Source organism: Geotrypetes seraphini, chromosome 7 (genome assembly GCF_902459505.1).
Source record: "Geotrypetes seraphini chromosome 7, aGeoSer1.1, whole genome shotgun sequence".
In the NCBI taxonomy this organism is placed as follows: domain Eukaryota; kingdom Metazoa; phylum Chordata; class Amphibia; order Gymnophiona; family Dermophiidae; genus Geotrypetes; species Geotrypetes seraphini.
Genome location: NC_047090.1, coordinates 12,487,830 through 12,511,132, shown reverse-complemented (window position 1 = coordinate 12,511,132; position 23,303 = coordinate 12,487,830). Strand labels below are relative to the sequence as shown.

At 45.9% G+C, this 23,303-nt stretch overlaps 1 protein-coding gene across 2 annotated transcripts in view; it reads left to right on the top strand.

The window, feature by feature from the left end:
- Positions 1 to 23,303, top strand: part of POLR3B (RNA polymerase III subunit B) — a 184,536-nt gene that overhangs the window by 141,896 nt on the left and 19,337 nt on the right. For both annotated transcript variants that reach the window (XM_033952054.1, XM_033952053.1), the window contains 5 exons: positions 11,818 to 12,027; positions 14,713 to 14,871; positions 16,357 to 16,474; positions 19,799 to 19,941; positions 22,697 to 22,800. In XM_033952054.1, coding sequence (XP_033807945.1) covers positions 11,818 to 12,027; positions 14,713 to 14,871; positions 16,357 to 16,474; positions 19,799 to 19,941; positions 22,697 to 22,800 — 734 coding nt within the window. The remainder of the gene's footprint in view (positions 1 to 11,817; positions 12,028 to 14,712; positions 14,872 to 16,356; positions 16,475 to 19,798; positions 19,942 to 22,696; positions 22,801 to 23,303) is intronic.

Here is a 23,303-nt window from a genome sequence, read left to right as displayed (position 1 = left end):
AGGAGACTATGATGACCAGAGAGTGGTAGAAAACTGGAATGCTCTTCCTGAGTCTGTCATAGGGGAAAACACCCTCCAGGGATTCAAGACAAAGTTAGACAAGTTCCTGCTGAACAAGGACGTACGCTGATAGGGCTAGTCTCAAGGCATTGGTCTTTGACCAGAGGGCCGCCGCGTGAGCGGACTGTTGGGTATGATGGACCACTGGTCTGACCCAGCAGCGGTAATTCTTATGTTCTTATGTGGGGAATGGTAAAGAAACTTAACAGCTGCAAAGTTCAAAAATTTACATCAGGCATGGATGCTATTCAAAACTACCATCCTGGAAACCCAGACTAGATATATTCCATGTATTAAAAAAGGTATGAGTGAGGTGAAGAAAGCTATTGGCACTAAAAGAGAATCCTTCAGAAAGTGGAAAGAGCTATCAGTCAAGTCACTTTTCCCTCCATTGTCCCAGATACAAAATAAGTAAACTACCTGTATATGATATATAAGACTGCTTTGATTGTAAACCCAGAAAGGTGGTATATCAAACCCCATTCCCCCTTCCTGTCCATTTTTACCATTTGCACTCCACTCCATATTTTATGGACGTCTATCATATCCCCTCAAGCCATCTCTTCTCCAAGCTGAAGAGACCTAGCCTCTTTAGCCTTCCTCATAAGGAAGTTGTTCTTTCCCCTTTATCGTTTTTGTTGCCCTTTCCTGTACCTTTTCTAATTCTGCTATATCTTTTTGGAGATAGGATGACCAAAATTGCACTCAATATTCAAGGTGCAGCCACTCCATGGAGCAATACAAAGATATTATTCAAGGTGCAGTTGCACCACTGAGCTATATAAAGGCATTATAACATTTTGATTTTTGCTCTCCATTTCTTTCCTAATAATCCCTAACATTCTACTTGCTTGCTTAGCTATTCCTGCAAATGGAATAGAGGGTTTTAACCTATCAACAATAATATCTAGGAATTGCAGCCCACGGAAATGATCTAAATTTTTCCTTGCCTTCCCACGTCAAACTTTTTCAGAAACATCTATCCAATCTATCCATCTATCTAGAAAAATCTATCCAATTGACCCCGTCATAAAGATCTTAGGCGTAATCCTAGACCAAAATCTGACTATGAGGAATCAGGTAGATGCCCTAGTAAGGAAAGGATTCCATACATTATGGAAGCTCCGATCAATCGGAGCATATTTTGATGCTATTTAATTTAGACTTTTGGTTTAATCTCTAGTATTAAGTCAATCAGATTATTGTAATATTGTTTACTTGGCAGGAATACAGAAAATCTGCAGAGATTGTGTATTATTCAAAAATGCAGCGGTCAGGCTGATTTTCGGGCTGAAGAAGTTTGACCACATTACTGCCTTCTTCCACGAACTACACTGGTTGCCAGTGGAGGCTCGGATTAAGTTTAAGTTTGGATAATTTTGTTATAAAATCCTGTTTGGACTCACTCCCAATTACCTCATGAATTCATTTTCACTCACCACTAGTAAACATACTAGATGTTCACCCTCTACTTTTATTTTTCCATCTGTAAAAGGATGTAAATTTTAAAAGTACCATCATTGTCTTGTAATGATTTTTCCCAACAAGGAAGGACTTTCATTGCAGACCCCTCTTACATTCAAATCTCAATCTATTAAAACCTTCACTTAAACTACTTGGAGTAAATTTTGCTAACATATTTAGTTATCATCTTCATAACAGTACAGTGATCCAACGTTGCTTTTATTGGCTCCGTATGATCAGATCATTATCGAAACTATTAGATGCCGCATCCTTGAATATTTTGATTCACTCTCGTGATCTCGTGCATTGACTATTGTAATGCCCTTTATAAAGGTATAACCAAAAAAGAAATACGAAGACTTCAGAAAATACAAAACACCGCCGTAAAAATTATATATTCAATGCAAAGAAATCCAACCATGTCACCCCCTTGTTGCAAGATGTTCACTGTTTGCCAGTGGAACACAGAATCACTTATAAAATTCTTCTGTTAACATTTAAGACTAGACAAAACAATCAACCTGAATTTATAAATAAGAACATAAGAAGTGCCTCTGCTGGATCAGACCAGAGGTCCATCATGCCCAGCAGTCCGCTCACGTGGGGACCCACCAGGTCCAGGACCTGTATAGTAACTCTCTATCTATACCCTTCTTTCCCCTTTTCCTTCAGAAAATTGTCCAAACCCTTCTTGAACTCCAATACCGTACCTTGTTCTATCACGCCCTGTGGAAGCGCATTCCAGGTGTCCACCACCCGTTGGGTGAAGAAGAACTTCCTAGCATTGGTTCTGAATCTGTCTCCTCTTAATTTTTCCGAATGCCCTCTCGTTCTTGTAGTTTTCGAAAGTCTGAAGAATCTGTCCCCCTCCACTTTCTCTATGCCCTTCAAAATCTTGTAAGTCTCTATCATGTCCCTCTAAGTCTCCGCTTCTCCGGGGAAAAGAGCCCCAGTTTCTCCAATCTTTCGGCGTCTGAAAGCTTTTCCATACCTTTTATCAAACGTGTCGCTCTTTTCTGAACCCTCTCGAGTATCGCCATATCCTTCTTTAGGTACAGCGACCAATATTGGACGCAGTACTCCAGATGTGGGCGCACCATCGCCCGATACAGCGGCAGAATAACCTCTTTCGTTCTGGTTGTAATACCCTTCTTGATTATACCTAGCATTCTATTCGCTTTCTTAACGGCCGCTGCGCACTGCGCCGACGGCTTCATTGTCTTGTCTACTATTACCCCCAAGTCCCTTTCTTGGGTACTGTCACTCAATGACAGCCCTCCCATCGTGTAGCTGTATCTCGGGTTTCTGTTTCCTACGTGCAAGACTTTACATTTCCCTACATTGAACTTCTTACCCCTTATATTCCTTCTAGGTCCTTAAGATCAACAGCTAATAACCTTTTCTCTATTATCGTCACTGAAGTTTATATATACAATGAGGTCTACTATCTTCTCTGTCACTGCCCCCTCTCTTTGGACTAGTATTCCAAATTATTTACACGAAGAATCAAATCTTAATAACTTTAAGATGAAGCTAAAGACATTTCTCTTCCTTAATGCCTTTGAGACCTAACTGTCCTTTTAAGGGCAATTGAGCGAAAATATAATTGAGTTTAACAGCTGCCCTCCCTATTGTTTTTTTCCCTAATTGTTCTCTTTTACTTTGCCTAATGTAGTTCTTGCCTTTTACCTTTTGTTCTTGTTTGTCTTTGTTTTTAATAGTTTTTAATAAGTTTTTATAGTTACAGTTTGGGGACGTATTGTCACCTTAAACTTGTATTTTAGTTAAAGTTTGTTTTCTGTTTTTACAAATTTGTACACTGCCTAGAAGGCTGATTGGGCGGTATAAGAAATTTTAAATAAACTTGAAACTTGATCTTACCAGGCAGCATCCTGGGACAAATATTTAAATCTCTTAATCATGACTTCCAGCACTTACATGGATTTTAGGAGGCATCTGAAAACTTATCTGTTTACCAAATACTTAGACAATTAAGTTAATTCATCTAATTGTTTAAATCTCTTTTTGTAAACCGCAAAGAACTTCATGGTCCTGTGGTATATAAGCGAATTGTAATGTAAATTTGAAAAAACAGAGCAATAGAAACATGATGCCAGATAAAGGCCAAATAGCCCATCTAGTCTGCCCATCTGCAGTAACCATTATCTCTTCCTCTCTCTCTTAGATCATCACTTTACAAATTAACAAATAACTACCCCCTTTTAAGAAGCTGGGTTAAGGTTTTTTTTTAAATTTGCAGGCCATGGCGGTAAAAGCTCTGGCGCTCAAACAATTCCTATGATAAAAAAGCCTAATGCAGCTTCATAAAAGGGAGGGAGGGGAAATAAAATAAAAATGGAAAATAAGATAATACCATTTTATTGGACTAATACATTTTTCAATTAGCTTTCAGAGGCCAGTACCTCTTTTCTCAGGTCAGTAAAGTATACTGCTGTTACATTATCCTTGTCCTGACCTGAGGAAGGAGGTTTTGGTCTCTGAATTAGTAAAAAATGTATTACAATTAGTCCAATAAAAGGATCATCTTATTTCCATTTTCTATTTATAAAATATACATTTTTTTTCTACATTTGTCTTCTCTGGTTTCAACTTTCCTCATCTTCTTGTCACTCTCTTCCTTCCATCCACTGCCTGCCCTCTATCTGCCCCTTCTATATGGCATCTTCTCTCCTTCTATGTCCCTTCCAGAAACTGTATGCCTCCCCCCTCCATCTCTCCCTTCACCCCCATTGGTCTGGCATCCATCTTCTTCTCTTCCCTCCTCCAGTAGTCTGGCATCTCTCTCCTCTCCTTTCCTCTCCCACATCACCATGGTCAGGCATTTCACTCTCTCCTCTCCTTTTCCTTCCCTCATCTTCCTTCTCAATTTATTTTCCGCATCTGTCTAGATTAAGTTCTTACTACCCTGTCAGAACCAATGCTAGGAAGTTCTTCTTCACCCAAGACACCTGGAACGCGCTTCCAGAGGGAGTGATAGGACAGGGTACAGTATTGGAGTTCAAGAAGGGATTGGACAATTTTCTGAAGGAAAAGGGGATAGAAGGCTATAGATAGAGGGCTAGTATACAGGTCCTGGACCTGATGGGCCGCCACGTGAGCGGATGATATTGGATTTCAAGAAGGGATTGGACAATTTTCTAAAGGAAAAGGGGATAGAAGGGTATAGATAGAGGGCTAGTATACAGGTCCTGGACCTGATGGGCCGCCGTGTGAGCGGACTGCTGGGCATGATGGACCTCAGGTCTGACCCAGCAGAGGTACGGCTTACGTTCTTATATTCCCTTTTCACTGTCTACCTACAGCTTGCCACTTTTTTCCCTCACCCCCTCCAGTATTTCACTAACTCGATCCTCTTCCCCCATCATGTGCCCTCTTTTTATTTATCCCCTTCTTCCATCATGTAGCCTCTTTCTCTACCCTTTACATACTGCATCTTCTACTTTCTGTCCACTTCCATTCATCATCTGCCCCCTCTCTGTCCACTTCCATTCAGCATGTGCCCCCTCTCTCCACTTCCTTCCAGTGTCTGCTCCCCTCGTTCTCTCCTTCCCATTTCCTTCCTGCATCTGCTCCCCTCTTTCTCTCTCTTCTCCCAACTTCCTTCTTTCCTGCATCTACTCCCCTCTTTCTCTCTTTTCCCCACATCCTTCCTGCATCTGCCCCCTCACCTCCTCACTGCTGCTGTACGCTTCTTGAACCAGCAGTAGCGGCAGTAAATGTAGTCATCCCAGGACCTTGTTGCCTCTCCCCGGCTGCCAACTCTGCTCCGGAACAAGTAAGTGATGTCGGAGGGGGTGGACCGGCAGCCGCGGGGAGGTGCAGCAAGATACCACGATGACTGTGGCTGCCCGTCCACCCCCTCTGATGTCACTTAATTTTTCTGCAGCCCAATGGCAGCTGCAGTTATCTTGGGACTTTGCTGCACTCCACACAACTGCCAGTCCACCCCCTCCGAGGTCACTTACTTGTTCCAGAGCAGAGCCAGCAGCTGCAGTCATTGCAGGACCTTGCTGCATCTCCCCATGTCTGCCAATGCTCTGGAACAAGTAAGTGACGGAGGGGGTGGACCAGCAGCCATGGGGAGGTCTCGTGATAACTGAATTTAAAGTTTATTGCTGCTGCTGCTGTTTCAAGAAAGCAGCAGAGTAGGGCGGGAGGTTATGGACCCATTGTGCACCCAGGGCAGACTGCCCATCCCGTCCCGCCTTTAGTACGCCACTGCTCTTCCTCAAACCCATTTTTCCTCTTTACCTTTTATTTGTGAATAATGTGATGGAAAAAGCACTTAGGAAAGAGAGTTAAAGTATTAATGCTTTTCTGTTGTTGACTTTTTTTAATCTCACTGCTCTCAGTTTTCAGTAGTTGGTCAAATGCAGTTAAAATTGGTCAAGCACACAGGAGTTTTAGTTCGGTGTAAAACATGATTATCCCAGGACAAGCAGGCAGCATATTCTTAACACATGGGTGACGTCACCGACGGAGCCCTCGGTACGGACCTTTTAACTAGAAGTTTCTAGTTGGCCGCACCGCGCGTGCGCGAGTGCCTTCCCGCCCGACGGAGGAGTGCGTGGTCCCCAGTTTCTTCGTTTCCGCGGAGCGAAGAAGACGCGTGTATTTTTTCAACGGCTGTTGAAATCACTTTTTGCCTTCCCGCTCGCGCTTTTGTTCTAAATTTTTCTTCCTCTACCTTCGGGTTTCCTTTTTCTTTGAATTGCAAAAAAAAAAAAAAAAACTTTGATTTTTCTTGTTTCTTTCGTTTTTGCCCCGGCGGGGCCTGTTGCCATTATACAGGCCTCGGACTTCGATTTTGCGGAGGCTATCTTCCCCTTCATGCCCCCGCAGGTCGGTTTTAAGAAGTGCCAGCGGTGTGCACGCCCGATCTCCGTTTCTGACCCACACAATTGGTGTTTGCAGTGCCTGGGTCCGGAGCATCGGGCAGATTCCTGCACCCGCTGTGCCACTTTACAAAAACGTACTCTTAAAAACCGAAGAATCCAGCAAACCCTGCTCTTCGGCTCCGAGTCGGCGATGGATTCATCACCTTCAACGGCGGTACCGCAGAAATCGGCACCGTCAAGCTCGACACCGACCGATCCCGCATCGGCGCCACTGGCGCCAGGTAAGCCGGCTAAGAAGCCTTCCTCTTCCCTCGAGCGCCCTCCAGCTACGGTGTCGACACCGTCCATACCGGCATCGCACCGGTCCCGTAAACGCTCCGCCCCGATAACGGTGAGTGCCTCGTCATCGGCCTCCTCATCACCGGGGCGTGGAGCGGCATCCAAGGAACCGAAGAAAAAGAAAGCGGTTCCGATGCCACCCCTAGATGACCGTATTTCGGCCATTCTACAAACTCAGCTTCAGGAGCAGTTGAAGAAACAGCTTGAACAACTGCTACCCTCTATCCTGGCACCGCTCCTTCCGGTACCAGACCGGCCCGAGCCCCGCACCGAGCCCCCGGTGTCCACTCCTTCGGTACCGGTAAACACCTCGATGCCGATCCTTTCGGCCCAACAACTTCCTGATGATCCTGTGGTTCATTCTCAACCCACAGTGGATCCTACTCGGCACCAGGCGGTACGGCACTCTTCTCGGGACCGAGAACGACGCCGATCGTCCTCCCCTGGTACCGTTTCGGTGCGCTCTGGTAAATCTTTGTCCAAGACTCGCCACACCGCACCCTCCACCCCGGTGTCCCGACACGCACCAGAGGTCAGGGATCCTGATTTATGGGAGGAGACTCCTCTCGGTACCGAGGAGGATCCCTCCTCATCTGATGAGGAACCATCGGCACCTGATGCCACCTCTAAACCTGAGCAATCCTCTTTTTCTAAATTTCTGAGGGAAATGTCTGCTGCTCTGTCACTTCCCCTTGAATCTGACTCCAAAAAGTCCCAAGCCTTTTTAGAAGCCTTAGACTTTGAGCAACCTCCTAAAGAGTTCCTCAAGCTTCCCGTACATGACATCTTACGGGAGACATTCTACAAAAACTTGGAAAATCCCCTCACGGTACCGGGAGCTCCCCGTAAACTGGACAACCTTTACCGTGTCATCCCTATTCCAGGATTCGACAAATCTCAATTGCCCCATGAGTCCCTTCTGGTGGAATCCACCTTAAAAAAGACTCAGGGCTCCAGTGTCTATGCCTCTACCCCTCCTGGCAGAGAAGGTAAGACCATGGACAAGTTTGGCAAGAGACTTTACCAAAATGCCATGCTTGCCAACAGGGCAAACAACTATTCCTTCCATTTTTCCTTTTATCTCAAACACTTGGTCCAACAGCTGTCTGCCCTCCAGAAGTACCTACCTGAGCGCAAGGTCCCACTATTCCAGCAGCACATATCTGGCCTTCTCCAAATGCGCAAGTATATGGTCCGCTCGATATACGACTCCTTCGAGCTCACCTCTCGGGCCTCTGCCATGGCTGTAGCCATGCGTCGCTTGGCCTGGCTCAGAGTCTCCGACCTGGACATCAACCACCAGGACCGCCTGGCCAACGCCCCCTGTCTCGGGGATGAGCTTTTTGGAGAGTCACTGGATTCCACCACTCAGAAACTCTCTGCCCATGAGACCAGGTGGGACACCCTGATCAAGCCGAAAAAGAAGGCCCCGCCTGCTCGACCCTATCGGCCTCAATCATCTTACCAGCGGAGGTTCTCAGCCAGGCCACTCAATCCGCCTCCCCAACAATCTCGGCGACCCCGTCAACAGCAGCACCATGCCCAGGCTCGGTCTCAGGCCACTCAACCCTCCAAGCCTCCTCAGCCTGCTAAACAATCTCAGCCCTTTTGACTCTTCTCTCCAGGGCATAGCCAGTCATCCACCCTCGCTGCCTCTTCCACAGCCTATCGGGGGTCGTCTCACCATCTTCTCAAGCCGTTGGGAAGTCATCACGTCGGACCAGTGGGTCCTCAACATCATCCGCCACGGCTACTCTCTCAACTTCCAGACTCTGCCTCCGGACAACCTTCCCGTAGAGTCTGCTTCAACCTCATCTCAAACCCCCCTCCTCCTGAGGGAGGTTCAATCCCTCCTCCTTCTCAATGCCATCGAAGAAGTACCTCCAGATCAAAGGGGGCAGGGATTCTACTCCCGCTACTTCCTGGTACCCAAAAAGACGGGAGACCTCCGTCCCATTCTCGATCTCAGGGACCTCAACAAGTGTCTGGTCAAGGAGAAGTTCAGAATGCTCTCCCTTGCCACGCTCTACCCTCTTCTTTCTCAACACGACTGGCTATGTTCCCTGGACCTCAAAGAGGCCTACACTCACATCTCCATCAATCAACATTCTCGCCGCTACCTGCGTTTCCAGGTACTGCACCACCACTATCAGTACAAGGTGCTACCGTTCGGCCTCGCCTCCTCACCCAGGGTCTTCACCAAGTGCCTTATAGTGGTAGCGGCCTTCCTCAGGTCTCGCAACCTCCAGGTGTTCCCCTATTTGGACGATTGGTTGGTGAAAGCACCTACGTCTCCACTTGTGCTACAGGCTACTCATCACACCATCTCTCTCCTCCACCTCCTGGGGTTCGAGATCAACTACCCCAAGTCGCATCTGCTTCCCACCCAGCGACTTCAATTCATTGGAGCAGTTCTGGACACCACGCTAATGAGGGCTTTTCTCCCCTCCGATCGCAAGCAGACCCTGCTCCATCTCTGCCGTCAGGTACTCATGCATCCCTCCATTCCTGCTCGACAGATGATGGTCCTCCTGGGTCACATGGCCTCGACAGTGCATGTCCTTCCTCTGGCTCGTCTCCACCTTCGTACACCTCAGTGGACGCTCGCCAACCAGTGGTCACAGACTACGGATCTTCTTTCTCATCCCATCTCTGTGACATCATCTCTTCAGCAATCTCTCCAATGGTGGTTGAACTCCTCAAATCTTTCCAGGGGTCTTCTTTTCCATCTGCCCCCCCACTCTATGATCATCACCACAGATGCGTCCCCCTACGCGTGGGGAGCTCACCTGGGAGATCTACGCACCCAGGGACTTTGGACCCCACAGGAGCGTCGTCATCACATCAATTTCCTGGAACTCAGAGCCATGTTCTACGCCCTCAAGGCTTTCCAACATCTTCTCTGTCCTCAAGTCCTCCTCCTATGCACAGACAATCAAGTCGCCATGTACTACATAAACAAGCAAGGCGGCACCGGATCTCGCCCCCTTTGTCTGGAGGCTCTGCGCATCTGGACCTGGGCCACGGACCGCAATCTCTTTCTCAGGGCGGTCTATATCCAGGGCGAACAGAACTCTCTGGCCGACAATCTCAGCCGCATCCTTCAACCTCACGAGTGGACGTTGGACCCTCCGATTCTACTCTCCATCTTTGCTCGATGGGGCACTCCGCAGGTGGACCTCTTTGCAGCACCTCACAACCATCAGCTGCCCCAATTCTGTTCCAGACTCTTCTCTCCTCACCGTCTGGCCCCGGATGCATTCCTGCTCAACTGGAGGGATCGGTTCCTCTATGCCTTCCCTCCACTTCCTTTGATGTTGCGGACCTTGTCCAAACTCCGCAAGGACAATGCCACCATGATCCTCATCGCCCCTCGGTGGCCTCGTCAACACTGGTTCTCCCTTCTGCTTCAACTCAGCTCCAGGGAGCCCATTCCTCTTCCTGTGTTTCCTACTCTACTTACACAGCAGAATCAGTCTCTACTACATCCCAACCTGTCTTCCCTCCACCTGACAGCTTGGTTTCTCTCGGGCTGACCTCTCCGGAGAATCTATCTCAACCGGTCCGCCTCATTTTGGACGCCTCCAGGAAACCGGCCACTCTCCAATGTTACCATCAGAAGTGGACCAGATTCTCCTCGTGGTGTCTCCGGCATCAGCAAGAACCCACCTCTTTGGCGGTGGAAACTGTCTTGGAATATTTGCTCTCGCTGTCCAACGCTGGCCTCAAAACCACCTCCATCAGAGTCCACCTCAGTGCCATCACTGCGTTTCACGAGCCTATTCTCGGAAAACCCCTCACGGCTCATCCTCTGGTTTCAAGATTTATGAGAGGGCTCTTCAACATCAAACCGCCTCTCAAGCCTCCTCCCGTCGTCTGGGACCTGAATGTGGTTCTCTCTGCTCTCATGAAACCTCCGTTTGAGCCTCTTGCCACAGCTTCATTCAGGCTTCTTACCTGGAAAGTGCTTTTCCTAATTGCCATCACCTCTGCCAGGAGGGTTAGCGAACTGCATGCACTGGTTGCCGACCCACCGTTCACTGTTTTTCACCATGACAAGGTTGTTCTGCGTACCCACCCTAAATTCCTTCCCAAGGTGGTCTCAGCTTTTCACCTCAACCAGTCCATTGTGCTTCCCGTCTTCTTCCCTAAGCCTCACTCGCATCCTGGAGAACAGGCGTTGCACACGCTGGATTGTAAGCGTGCCCTTGCTTACTACCTTGATCGTACCAGAGCTCACCGAACATCCCCTCAGCTCTTTTTGTCTTTCGATCCCAACCGTTTGGGCCGTCCTGTCTCCAAACGGACACTTTCAAATTGGCTTGCTGCCTGTATTGCCTTCTGTTATGCTCGGGCCGGTCTCTCTCTGGAAGGATCTGTCACGGCCCACAGAGTCCGAGCTATGGCTGCTTCTGTGGCTTTCCTCCGTTCCACGCCCATCGAGGAAATCTGCAAGGCGGCCACTTGGTCCTCAGTTCACACGTTCACTACTCACTACTGTCTGGATGCGTTCTCCAGACGGGATGGACACTTCGGCCAATCTGTGTTACAAAATTTATTTTCCTAATGGCCAACCATCCCTCCTCCCTCTCTGTTAGCTTGGAGGTCACCCATGTGTTAAGAATATGCTGCCTGCTTGTCCTGGGATAAAGCACAGTTACTTACCGTAACAGGTGTTATCCAGGGACAGCAGGCAGATATTCTTAAGTCCCACCCACCTCCCCGGGTTGGCTTCTTAGCTGGCTTATCCTAACTGGGGACCACGCACTCCTCCGTCGGGCGGGAAGGCACTCGCGCACGCGCGGTGCGGCCAACTAGAAACTTCTAGTTAAAAGGTCCGTACCGAGGGCTCCGTCGGTGACGTCACCCATGTGTTAAGAATATCTGCCTGCTGTCCCTGGATAACACCTGTTACGGTAAGTAACTGTGCTTTACTTACCTTAAGCCTGAGGCTGCCCAGACTATGACTGATAGGTGCATTCCCCAGAGGCAATGGGTTGAGTTTGAAATGCGTCAGAATTGAATTGTTTCCTTTGATGTAGCATATTGACAGTTGAGTTCACCAAGAGTAAAATGAGTTTTGATTGTTTTGAAGGTACCATTGCTTACAATCAGAGGAATAGAATTGATACTCTAATGTACCTACTGGCATATCCACAGAAACCAATGGTGAAAACGAAAACCATTGAACTGATTGAGTTTGAAAAGTTGCCAGCTGGACAGAATGCCACAGTTGCTGTCATGAGTTACAGTGGCTATGACATTGAAGATGCTTTGGTCCTGAACAAGGCTTCTTTGGACAGAGGTAAGAACCAGCTGGGAAGCTCTTGAGATTTTGGAGCAATGTGGAGTAATAAGATAATTAATAGAGAATTACCCAATGCTCAACTTATGTGCCCATCACTGGTGATAGCGATGGACACATGCGCAGAAAACACACACAAACCCCCCCCCAAAAAAAACCCAGAACATAACAGCTGGAGAGATGTTTAATTTCTTCTGTTGCCAAGCGAAACACCCCTCCCCCCCAGCAGCGGGAGAGATGCCCATTCTCTCCCGCTGGGACACAGCACCCCCCTCTACAGCGGGAGAGATCCCCATTCTCTCCCGCTACATCACAACACTCCCCCCACCCCTGCATCTGATGAATTAGATGGCTGACTGGATGCCTAAGGCCCCTCTTAAGGGGCGTCCAGGCCAATCATAGCCTTAGGCCCCTTCCCAGTGCATCCGGGGAGGGGCCTGGGGCTCTGATGGCCCAGGTTCTTTAAGGCCCTTCCCATAGGAAGTTAAACAACTTGGGCCAATCAGAGCCCCAGGGGGGTTTCACTTGTCAGCAGGAGAGAGTGGGCATCTATCCCGCTGCAGGGGGGGTTGCTTGGCAGTGGGAGAGAATGGGCATCTCTCCCACTGCTGGGGAGGGGTGGGGTGCTTTTTTAGCTGTCTCCGACACTGTTATGCCGGGGTTTTAAACAGTGCTGTCACTTTACCGGCACCCCTGAACCAGTCGCTGATTTTTGTCGCCAAAAGCCGACGACGCCCTTGGAGAATGGTTTGATGATTTTAAAGAATCCACTGGAGTGCTCGTTTTAATGTTAAAGAGCCCATTTGCATGTCAATGTCTGAGAGTGCTAGAAACCTCGCTAAAAACAATCCGCCACTAAAATGCATGCAGGCTAAACCATCGGAAAACAGTTTAGCAATGGCGTTAAACTTTTGAGAATCAGGGCCTAAGAGTCTACATTGGCAGACCACTCTATCCCAACCACCCCACCCCTCAATAACCCATCCAGACTCAGTCTTTAGAAAGATGTGATGTGTTTCATATTGTGTTATCTCTCTGGATGTCTCTGGCGCTTTTAATACTGTGAATTTAGATCTTTTGATGTTGAAACTCTCGAATCTTGGATTAGGAGTTGAGGTATATTCATGGTTTCCTTCCTATTTACAAGGATGCTTATTTAGCTTTCAACAAGGTCAATCGGTGTTTGCACCGAAAACTGTAAAAAAAGGATTCCTCAAGGTTCTGCATTGTCTGCTCTGTTATTTAATATTTACATGGCTACCTTGGCTAAAAGGTTTTGTTCTTTGAGACGATATTTTTTTTTGAGGGGGTTTCCCATGAAGGAGGACATTCAGAAATTTGAGTTGGACATGGGTTGCAATTAAATATTGGAAAAACAGAGATCATGGTGCAGGGTGCTTCTCTGGTCACATTACTCTCGACACTTTTTCATAGCGTTCTGGAGATTTTTTAAGCCAGTGATGTTTAAGGAGTTGAGCTGAGTTTCTGGCTTTCTTCATGAATGAGGCTTTTTCCTCCATTGAAGTTGGTTTCTTTGTATTACGCCAAAGCAGCTAATTGATTGGAGTTGGTGGTGGTTAGAATTTTGTTCCTCCATTTCTTTTCCTTTTGCAATTATTGGCTAGTCAGCTACATTTCCTTTACATATTGAAATCGATGCCTCTACCAGGCGATTTTCATTTGGTGGTTCAAATGTTGTTGATAACCAGACTTGACTACTGTTACATGCTCTATCTAGGATTGACAAAATGGAGGTGTAAACCTTTGCAGCTCTTAATGAACTCAGCTGCAAGACTGATTTCGGGTATTCCTAAGGATGAACATATTACTCCGGTTTTGAAGTCTCTATATTGGTTGCCAGTATAGCAGTGGATAATACTACAAGGTGCTGTCGGTTGTTCACCAAGTACTATATGCATCTGGCCCTGCATGCTTTCAAAATCTTTGGGAAATCTATCAGCCAACGGGAAATTTAGATCTGAAGGAGGGATGCGATTGATTATGGAGTTCATTATGTTAGATCGAAGATGGCTATGTTTTCTGTAGCTGGAACAAAATTGTGGAACTCCCAGGAGTTTTGAGATTATGTAAGGATCATATGACTTTTTAGAAACTCCTAAAAACACAACTATTTGTAGATGCCCTTTTGTAACATCTAGTGGGTCTTGAATTCTTAGTTTGGGTGGCTCATAACTTTAATAACAGAGAGAGATTGAGAAGGGATGATTTAAACTTATGCTACTATCTTATCAAAATGTTATCAATGATACAAATACTTCTATATTTCTCTGTTTGTCATTTTGCTGTTTGTTTTAATTGATTATGTATGTTTGATATGTACACCGCTTAGATTTAAGCAGTTTTCTGCAAGTGAGGTCTTCAAAGTATGCAAAAGACAGCACATAACTTAAGCATACTGAGGCAAAATCACAATTCTATCCAATAAATATGGAACAGATGCTTTCAGCTTTGAAGAATGTATTGTTGATTATGAATCAAATTTGCTTAATGATCTAAAGTCATATTCCCCATCTCCCCCAGTAAAGCAAGTTATGGTCTCGCACAGTATGCTCTAAAAATCTATGTACAGACCTGTAAGATTTATAAAATTGTTTCCTAGGCCATCACATTTTTTTCTGTTATTGGCAGCCAATAGATGCATTAATGGTTTCCATTTTCTGGTAGGCTTTGGACGTTGCCTTGTGTACAAGAATGCAAAGTGTACTCTGAAACGTTACACCAATCAGACTTTTGATAAAGTTATGGGCCCAATGTTGGATGCTGCTACACGAAAACCCATTTGGCGCCATGAAATCTTGGATGCTGATGGCATTTGCTCACCAGGTAAAAATACTTCTTAAGTCTTGAAACTTCAAGGTGAGCTTCTTTCCAGCTTAGAGTGGCACAAGATATTTTTAAAGCATGATGGTGTACATTTTGCTGCCTTAGTAAAGATGGTCCTGCTTCCTAAATTACTTTATCCCCTCCAAACGGTGCTGCTTTGGCTTCGCCGCCAGGATGATCCTCGTTTTAAATCCCTCATCTGAAGGTCTAAGGCCCCTCGAGTGGCCCTGGCTAAATTGACTTTGGTTAAAGGGGCTGGTGGGTTGAATGTTCCTAATATACGACTGTATAACATTGCCGCCTTACTGAGGTGGATCCACGAGGGTTACATGGGGCAGGATCATTACTTCCCCCCAGGGTAGGTTGAGGGCTGGAGCCAACCCTTTCAATTTCTCAATTTACTACACTCTCAGCCTGAACATGCTGTTCACTCCAGGGGTCGCTCTCGGTTTCTGATGCCTTTTCGGCGGGCTTGGTAGTAGTGGCGTCGTCGCCAGAGTTTACCGTCTGCAGTTTCTCCTTACTTACTGTTTGAAGGCAATTCGGGGTTCCTGCCTGGTTGGGGCCAGTTGGTGTTCCGTGAGTGGGCACATGACTGCAGTTGCTGAACCTGTTGGAGGCTTCTTTTTCCTCCTTTCAACAAGTTCAGAGGGCATGGGTACTTCTCCATAAGTTTCTGTTCTCCTTTCTACAGCTGTGACATTACTGGTCCTCTGCCATCTGGGAGATTGAGAGGGGTTGGGACTTGGGGCCTCTGAACCAGATCTTTGTGGCTACCCCGCCTGTTCTCAACCGGTTGTCCCACTGGTATGGGGTTCTGCGGCTCTCCTCCCGGGTTCCTGGGATGTGCAAATTGTGGGAGCAGTGGGTCAGGGCATCTCAGATTCCCAATTCTTGGACTATTTCCAGACCCTTTATCTCTTTTCTAAGTCAGCAGACTATCAGGAAATGCAGTATAAACTTTTACACAGAGCTTATCTCACTAGGCATAGGGGGACACAGATTGGGCTGTGGAGCAGCGATCTTTGGGTCCCACTGAGATTTAGGATTGCCGGTGCTGTAGCGATCCTTGCAGACTGCTGTCGTCCTCAGCAGCATGTTCCCTCTGCCGTGATCCTGCCCCTGACATCAGCAGAGGGAACATGCTGTGGAGGTCGATGGCAGCCTGCAAGGAATTCTACAGCACCGACGATCCTCTCTGCAGGCTGCGGTAATTAGCTGAAACTAAGACCGGAGGGCTAGGGGGGATGCTGGAGGACACTGCAAAGAAGGGGGGAACATGCAGGCTTTCGGGGGGGGGGGTGAGGCTTATAAACTATAAAGAGTTTTACCTCGTGCAAAATTGTCATTTCTTTAATAAGACATTAACTTTTTTTTTTCTGCGGCCCTCCAAGTACCTACAAATCCAAAATGTGGCCCTGCAAAGGGTTTGAGTTTGAGACCACTGTTCTAAACTGTATCACTTCCTGATCTTTTTCCCTTCAGGTGAGAAGGTGGAAAACAAGCAAGTACTTGTGAATAAATCAATGCCAACAGTGACCCAGACTCCATTGGAGGGGAGCAGCCAGCCACAGCAACCACATTATAAAGATGTTCCCATAACGTATGTTCTTATATTGTGTTAATCACTGCTGCTGGTACATATCCAGCACAGAAGAAATGCATTTCCAGCTGACTGTCATTAGTGAGTTATTTCACATTGAAGCAAAGAATGCCTTATGAATGCCAGAAGTAACAGTAATACTTTTGTTTCGTATATTTAAAAAGTATACAGTCATGTCATCCAGCAATAAATTAATTGTTAGTTATTGCATATATATAACCTCTTCCCCCAAAAAATTGAGCCCAAAGAGGTTTAAAAAAAGAGAGAGAAGACAATTCAGGATCAGGCCAGACTTTTTACAAAATAAAAAGTCTTCAAGTTATGATGAAATACAGTATAATGTAGAGCAAGATGAACAAATAGAGGCTGGAGGATAGTTTGAGTGATGCAGCCAGGTAAGAAAAAGATTGTTCTAGTGTCTTTTTAAATCAAATTGCTTTGAAGGAAGGAAAAAGCAAAATACCAACCCAGTACAAGATAAAAAGGTCTTAGGATTGATTGGATGGAAAATAAAATAATAAAAGAAACTCTTCTGGAATCAAAACAAAGCATAAGATCTTAAAAGTACAGTGGAACCTTGGTTTATGAGCATAATTCGTTCCAGAAGCATGCTCGTAAACCAAATTGCTCGTATATCAAAGCAAGTTTCCCCATAGGAAGTAAGGGAAACTGCTTTGATTGGTTCCACTTCCTCCTTCCCCTCCCCCTCCCCCGAGCAGTCAGTGACATCCTTTACCCGACTTGGCACCAGTGCCGGTGCCCGAAGATCCTCCCTCTTCTGGCGCGGCCTGGGCTGGGTGGTGCGTTGGAGATCCTCCTTCTTCTGGGCTGGGCTGGGCTGGACTGGCTTTGAGCATTTGTGCATGCTCAAAGCCTTCTGGTCTCGCTCTCTCTGAGATTGAGAGCGAGACCAGAAGGCTTTGATCATGCGCAAATGCTCAAAGCCAGTCCAGCCCAGCCCAGAAGAAGGAGAATCTCCAACGCACCGCCCAGCCCAGACCGCGCCAGAAGAGGGAGGATCTTCGGGCACCGGCACTGGTGCCAAGTCGGGTAAAGGGTGTCATTGACTGCTCGGGGGGGGGGGGGGGGGAAGTAGGATCGCGGTGGAGGGGGGGCAACGCAGGGGGGATGCCGGATTGCGGGGGTGGGCGCTTGTACAGTGAGGCAAACTCGGTTTACGAGGCACCAAGTTTGCGAATGTTTTGCTCATCTTGCAAAACACTCGCAAACTGGTGCACTCGTAAACCGAGGTACCACTGTAATTCTATCCTGCATTGAAGCCAATAACGATTGTAAAGAAAAGGACTCACATGACCGAATTGTAAAGACCTAAAGGTTAAGCAAGCTGCCATATTCTGGATCAGTTGCTACTTCTTTATTAAATCCACTGCAAATCTCCATAAAGGGAATTATACTAGTTCAATTGTGACAAAATCAGAAACTGAGATACAATGTCGTAGTGAGTTGAGATTAAAAAGAGAGAACAAACTGATCATTAGCTGTCGTAATTTAAAAAAAAAACATTTCTTAAAGTCATTCACTTGGGGAGAAAAAGTTAACTTCAAATCCAAAATGATGCCTAAAACTTTAGAAGAAGAAGAATCTATTGAAAGGCAGTTACCAATATCCAGCGCTTTATTTTGGAAATAAATTTGCCTATTCTTGCAAGGGAAAAATAATCTTTTGAAGAATAAAAATATTGTTGGCATAAGAAAACATGATTTTACCTTCTTCCATTGGTACCAGATGCAATGAACACACACAGACACACAGATATTGAAAATAATGGGAGAATGGGGTGAACCTCGAGGGACCCTTCAGGCCGGAGTCTGGTACTGAGAAAGTTCTCATAGGACTGACATTGCCGACTCCTTAGATCGTTCATCTAGACCAGTGTTTCTTAACCTTGTTAGAGGTACTGAACCCCACCAGTTTCATATGCGTGTTCACCGAACCCTTCTTTATTGGAAAAATAAAATATGATTTTTACAAATTCGAAACATAGGTATACAGTGAGGGGAAAAATAATATCAATTTTGAAAACAAAAAAGTTCTCCTATATTTCGAATAATAATGCAATTAGGATGCTGACTCCCATCACGTTCCGACCACTTTCGTATTTTGCTCGACATAGTTAGTAAGGGATTAAAATATTAAGATAGGTATCACACGACGTACCATCACAACAGTTACAATTCGACTACTGTGCGCATCAAATCCCCTGCAGCACAGATAGGCCAAGCGATGTTGCGTGATCACCTGCAGCCAATTATGGACAAGCGGGGCGTTTCATCACGAATCATAAGCGCTTCGGTCACGTTCAATCATCTATCAGTTAAATCACAAATTTTGAACAGGAATTGATTGATGTATATAAGGCGTTAGTTACAGATTGATAGATCAAGAAACCGAGTACACGATCAGTCTTGATCAAAATCACTGAATAACTGATAGATGATTGAACGTGACCGAAGCGCTATATGAGTTGGAGGTGTGTTTTGACCTCCGCTGAACCCGCGAGACTGACTCACCGAACCCCTGGGGTTCGGTCGAACCCAGGTTAAGAACTACTGATCTAGACCCAGACCACCATTATATCATCTGCTGTGGCTACGGCAGCCTCCCTTAGTTTTCCTCATTCTGTAACTCTCCCTTGTGCTGCATTTGTGAAGGTTGCAATGTCCACACGAAAAATGGAGACCTTTCTAATTGTTTCATTTTAACAGTTTTTAAAGAATTCTGTATTTGTTTTCTTTGCTGAAGTACTTGATGTGTCCATTACAGATCTCCATGCAATGGAGGTTCAAGTGCAGAAACTTCCACCTAAGCTCATGGATCCTTAACTTTTTTTTGATTCTCAAACCCCTTTAACTGATCCATGAAACCTTCACACTCCCTACCTAAACCATGTGTCCATTGTGACTAATTCTTAGTAATTAACAATGCTGATGTGTGGCTAAAATTACAGCAGTTGGTTATAGCATAAAAACTATCAGAATAACCGCCTTCATTCAGTCTACAATGTTTCAATAAATTGCTTCATATTTCAAGATCCAGAGGGCAGGTACACTCCTGCAGGAGCCCCGCAAAAGCCACTTCCATCCCCACAGATTCTGCAGGATTCCCATCGACCCTGTTCCCGTACAGCTTTCTACTATGTACATTGCTCCAATCTGTCTACTCCCCTGGGGAATACCCGTTTGTTTAATGATGTGGAGGATTTCATCATGGGCAATTACTGTTTATGCAGTTTTAGTGCAGTAAGAATAATTGATTACACTGATATTTCTCTAAGCATGTTCTGCCTTCCCTATGACCGTTTAGGTACAAGGGAGCAACAGATTCCTACATTGAGAAGGTCATGATTTCATCCAATGCTGAGGATGCATTCCTTATCAAAATTCTGTTGAGACAAACAAGACGTCCAGAAATTGGAGACAAGTTTAGCAGTCGGCATGGACAAAAAGGTTTGGTAAAAAAAAAAAATTGTCATAAATAGCACTTGCAGTTATACTGTAAATTCTAACAGCTAGAAATTTTCACGTGTTTTTAAGAGGAAAGTAAATAATAATAATAAAAATTTATTTTGTATACTGTCATACCCAGGGAGTTCTAGGAGGTTCACAACAGATAGATGAATTACATACAGTGCGATTGAAAAAAAGAAGAACATAACAAGGCAATCGTAGGGTCAGACTAGTTTACATTAACAATTTAGGTGAGGGAAGGGCTAAATACAGAGTACATACAGTGTGTACTGTAAGAATTTATGAGAAGGGGGAACAAAGCATATTAGATGAAAGGGGGGGAGCAACAATCTTAGGAGGGTGGGGGGAGGCGGAAAAGTAAAGGAAGAGATGGGAAGCGTTGAGGAGGGGGGAAGGGGAGCGTTAGGGATTAGGTCTGTTGCAAAGAAGAGATTTGATCTGTTTTCTAATGTGGAGAAGGGGAAACGTTAAGGCGGAAGTGGGGAGCATTGAGGATTTGGTCCATTGAGTACAGATGTCACACAGAGTTCTAATATTTCAAAAGTTTATTTAAAGTTCACAAGCATGTTTTTATTAGACATTTTACTGTTTCCACCGTAAATGCACAGTAACACCTCTGTGGAAAGAAAATGATTTGGGACTGAACAAATATAACAATATACAAACATAGAAAAATGAAGACAAAGATCATAGGGCCATCTACTCTCCCCTTCTCTCCCTTAGAGATGCTATGTACTTGTTCCTTGGGCTAGATTCACTAAGCTCACCGATCATGTCCTGACCACTTTACGACCCCAACCCAATTCACTAACCTTCTGGCCGATCTGATCTGCACATGCAAATGAGGGGAAACGCATACATAAGTAGGAAGGCAGCGATTCACTAAACCAACGAAGGAACACCGATTGGGCTGGCGATTCAAAAACAAGCGACTGCTGACTTTCCTGCTCTCTGCTGCCCCGACATTCCCAGCTCACACTGCGCTCTGCCACTCTTCCCTGCAGTGCGAACCCGTGGTTTTAACCCACGGGTTTAAAGCGGGGCTGCACCATGGCGTGTTCTGTTCCAGAACATGCCGCAGTGCAGCCCCGCATTAAACCAATGGGTTAAAACTACAGGCTCAGAGCAACAAGACAAAAGCACTCACCAATTAAATCAAGGGCAAGGTGTATTTATAAGATAAGTTTGAGAAACAGTTGAAGACTGAGCTGGAAAGTGAAGACGAAAGCTTCAGGCAGTACAGTATCACTTTCCCTTTAAGAAGTTGCTGGCGGAGGGAATCACTTAAATGAAGTCAGAGAAAGTTCCTCTGGGGGGGGAAAAAAATGCAAGCTCGTCCTCTGCCCTGTCAGATCAGTCTTTAATAAAACTCCAAAGTGCAGTAGGAAAAATGCAACCTCGGCTTTAAGGATCTGCTGGCTCAGTGCTGCTCTAAGTTTGTGGGGGGGGGGGGGGGAGGGTTTGTCAGAAGAGGATCCAACTCAGGCTTCGATCAATGCATCATGTCCAGGAGTTCTTTCATCACGGATCTTCCACCCGAGTAAAAAAGTAAAAAAAGAATTACGAAAAAGCATGGAGAACAAGCGTATGCGCAGACATCTACAGGCAAAGAAGATGGTCTGCGCATGCGTCAGGATCACTCTGCAGTGATCCGTGTGGTCGGTTTGGGGCATGCCTCCGATCAGCATAATTTGCATGAGGACGCTTTGTGGATCAGTCGCCCGGGAAAACTCGGCCACAGAACAGAAAGGTAAGGGAGATTTATTGAATCTAGCCCTTTGTCTCTACCACCTCCACTGGGAGGCCATTCAACAAATTCACACCCTTTCCACGAAGAAGTATTTTTAGGGGTTACTTCTGAATCTTTCCCCTTTCCCCTTCATTCTCTGCCCCCTCATTCCAGAATGTCCTTTTAATTAAAAGAGACTCACCTGTGCATTTGTGCCACACAGGGTTAGGACTAGGGTATTTCAAGACCACTACAGGTAGTTCCTTCAGTCAGTCAGCTCAGCTCTTGCATTCAAGAAAGTGCTATAATAATTTTTCTTAACTAATGTCACCAAATTCAGATAGATGCAACAGTGTTTGTGGCAATGGATCATAGTCTCAGAAGTATTCAACGGTCTCCATTGTTGTTCAGCCCTTCAGATCTGCTGACAGACAACATTCCCATAAAGAAACTCAAATCAGTTTACAGGGGGGCCATCAAATACAAAGTTAAAAGGTCAGCGTTTGAAGATAAAATCATGCCATCCAAATTGGCGGAATTAAAGGTATTGGTGAGGTAGGCCTGCTAGGATCTATCTCGCTTCAGTCCTCTGGTACATTTTGTAACATAGGCAGACAATTGTTGCTAAAGAATAGATATTCAGGTCTAGCCACGTCTGGGTAGGTAAAACAACTCGCTTGATATGTTCCCACCCACCCCCATCCCCGAGGCCAGCGGCGCTGCTTTACCCCCTCCCCCCCCCCCGAGAACCGGCATTGCTTCCCCACTCACGAATGCCCTCCCGCGTGTTCCGCCATCCCCACCCCCCCCCCCCGCTTGTGTGGCCCCCCCACCGCGATCTGGTATCATCCACGCTTCCACCCGAGCACATTGCTTACCCCCATCTTGCATCGGCACCAATGCACAGGACATGCTGGTGCCGGTGCCTGAAGATCTGCCACCTTCTTTTTGCTGGGCCTATAATGCTTAATCTTAAAAATGTTTAATTCTTTTTTTATTTCACAGGAGTTTGTGGTTTGATTGTCCCTCAGGAGGACATGCCATTTTGTGACACTGGAATTTGTCCTGATATCATCATGAATCCCCATGGCTTCCCTTCAAGAATGACGGTTGGTTGTAGATTTCATGTTTTGATAACTAACATAAAATAATGTTCACATTCAAAGCTGTTTGTTTGATTGATGCATTTGATATGACATCTAGCCTATCATGGGTGGAATGACAGTTTACGAAGAGTCTTTAAAGTTCTTATAGGACATATGAACAAATGGACAGAGAGCATAAAATGCCAAGTAAGGAGTAAAAGTTAGAATCCTGTAAGAGTGGGTGGACAAAAGATAGCCAAGGTAGTCTACAGGCCCGATTGGTCTGGACCTGGTATCTTGCAAAATGTGAGAGTAAATAGCCAGGTTTTAATTTTGGTCTTGAATTCACAATAGCAGCTTTTGCTCCTGCCACTATACCGGGCTATGGTGCGCCCGCATCTGGAATACTGTGTACAGTACTGGTCACCGTACCTCAAAAAGGACATGGCAATGCTTGAGGGAGTCCAGAGAAGAGCAACTAAACTGATTAAGGGTATGGAAAACCTTACATACACTGACAGACTGAA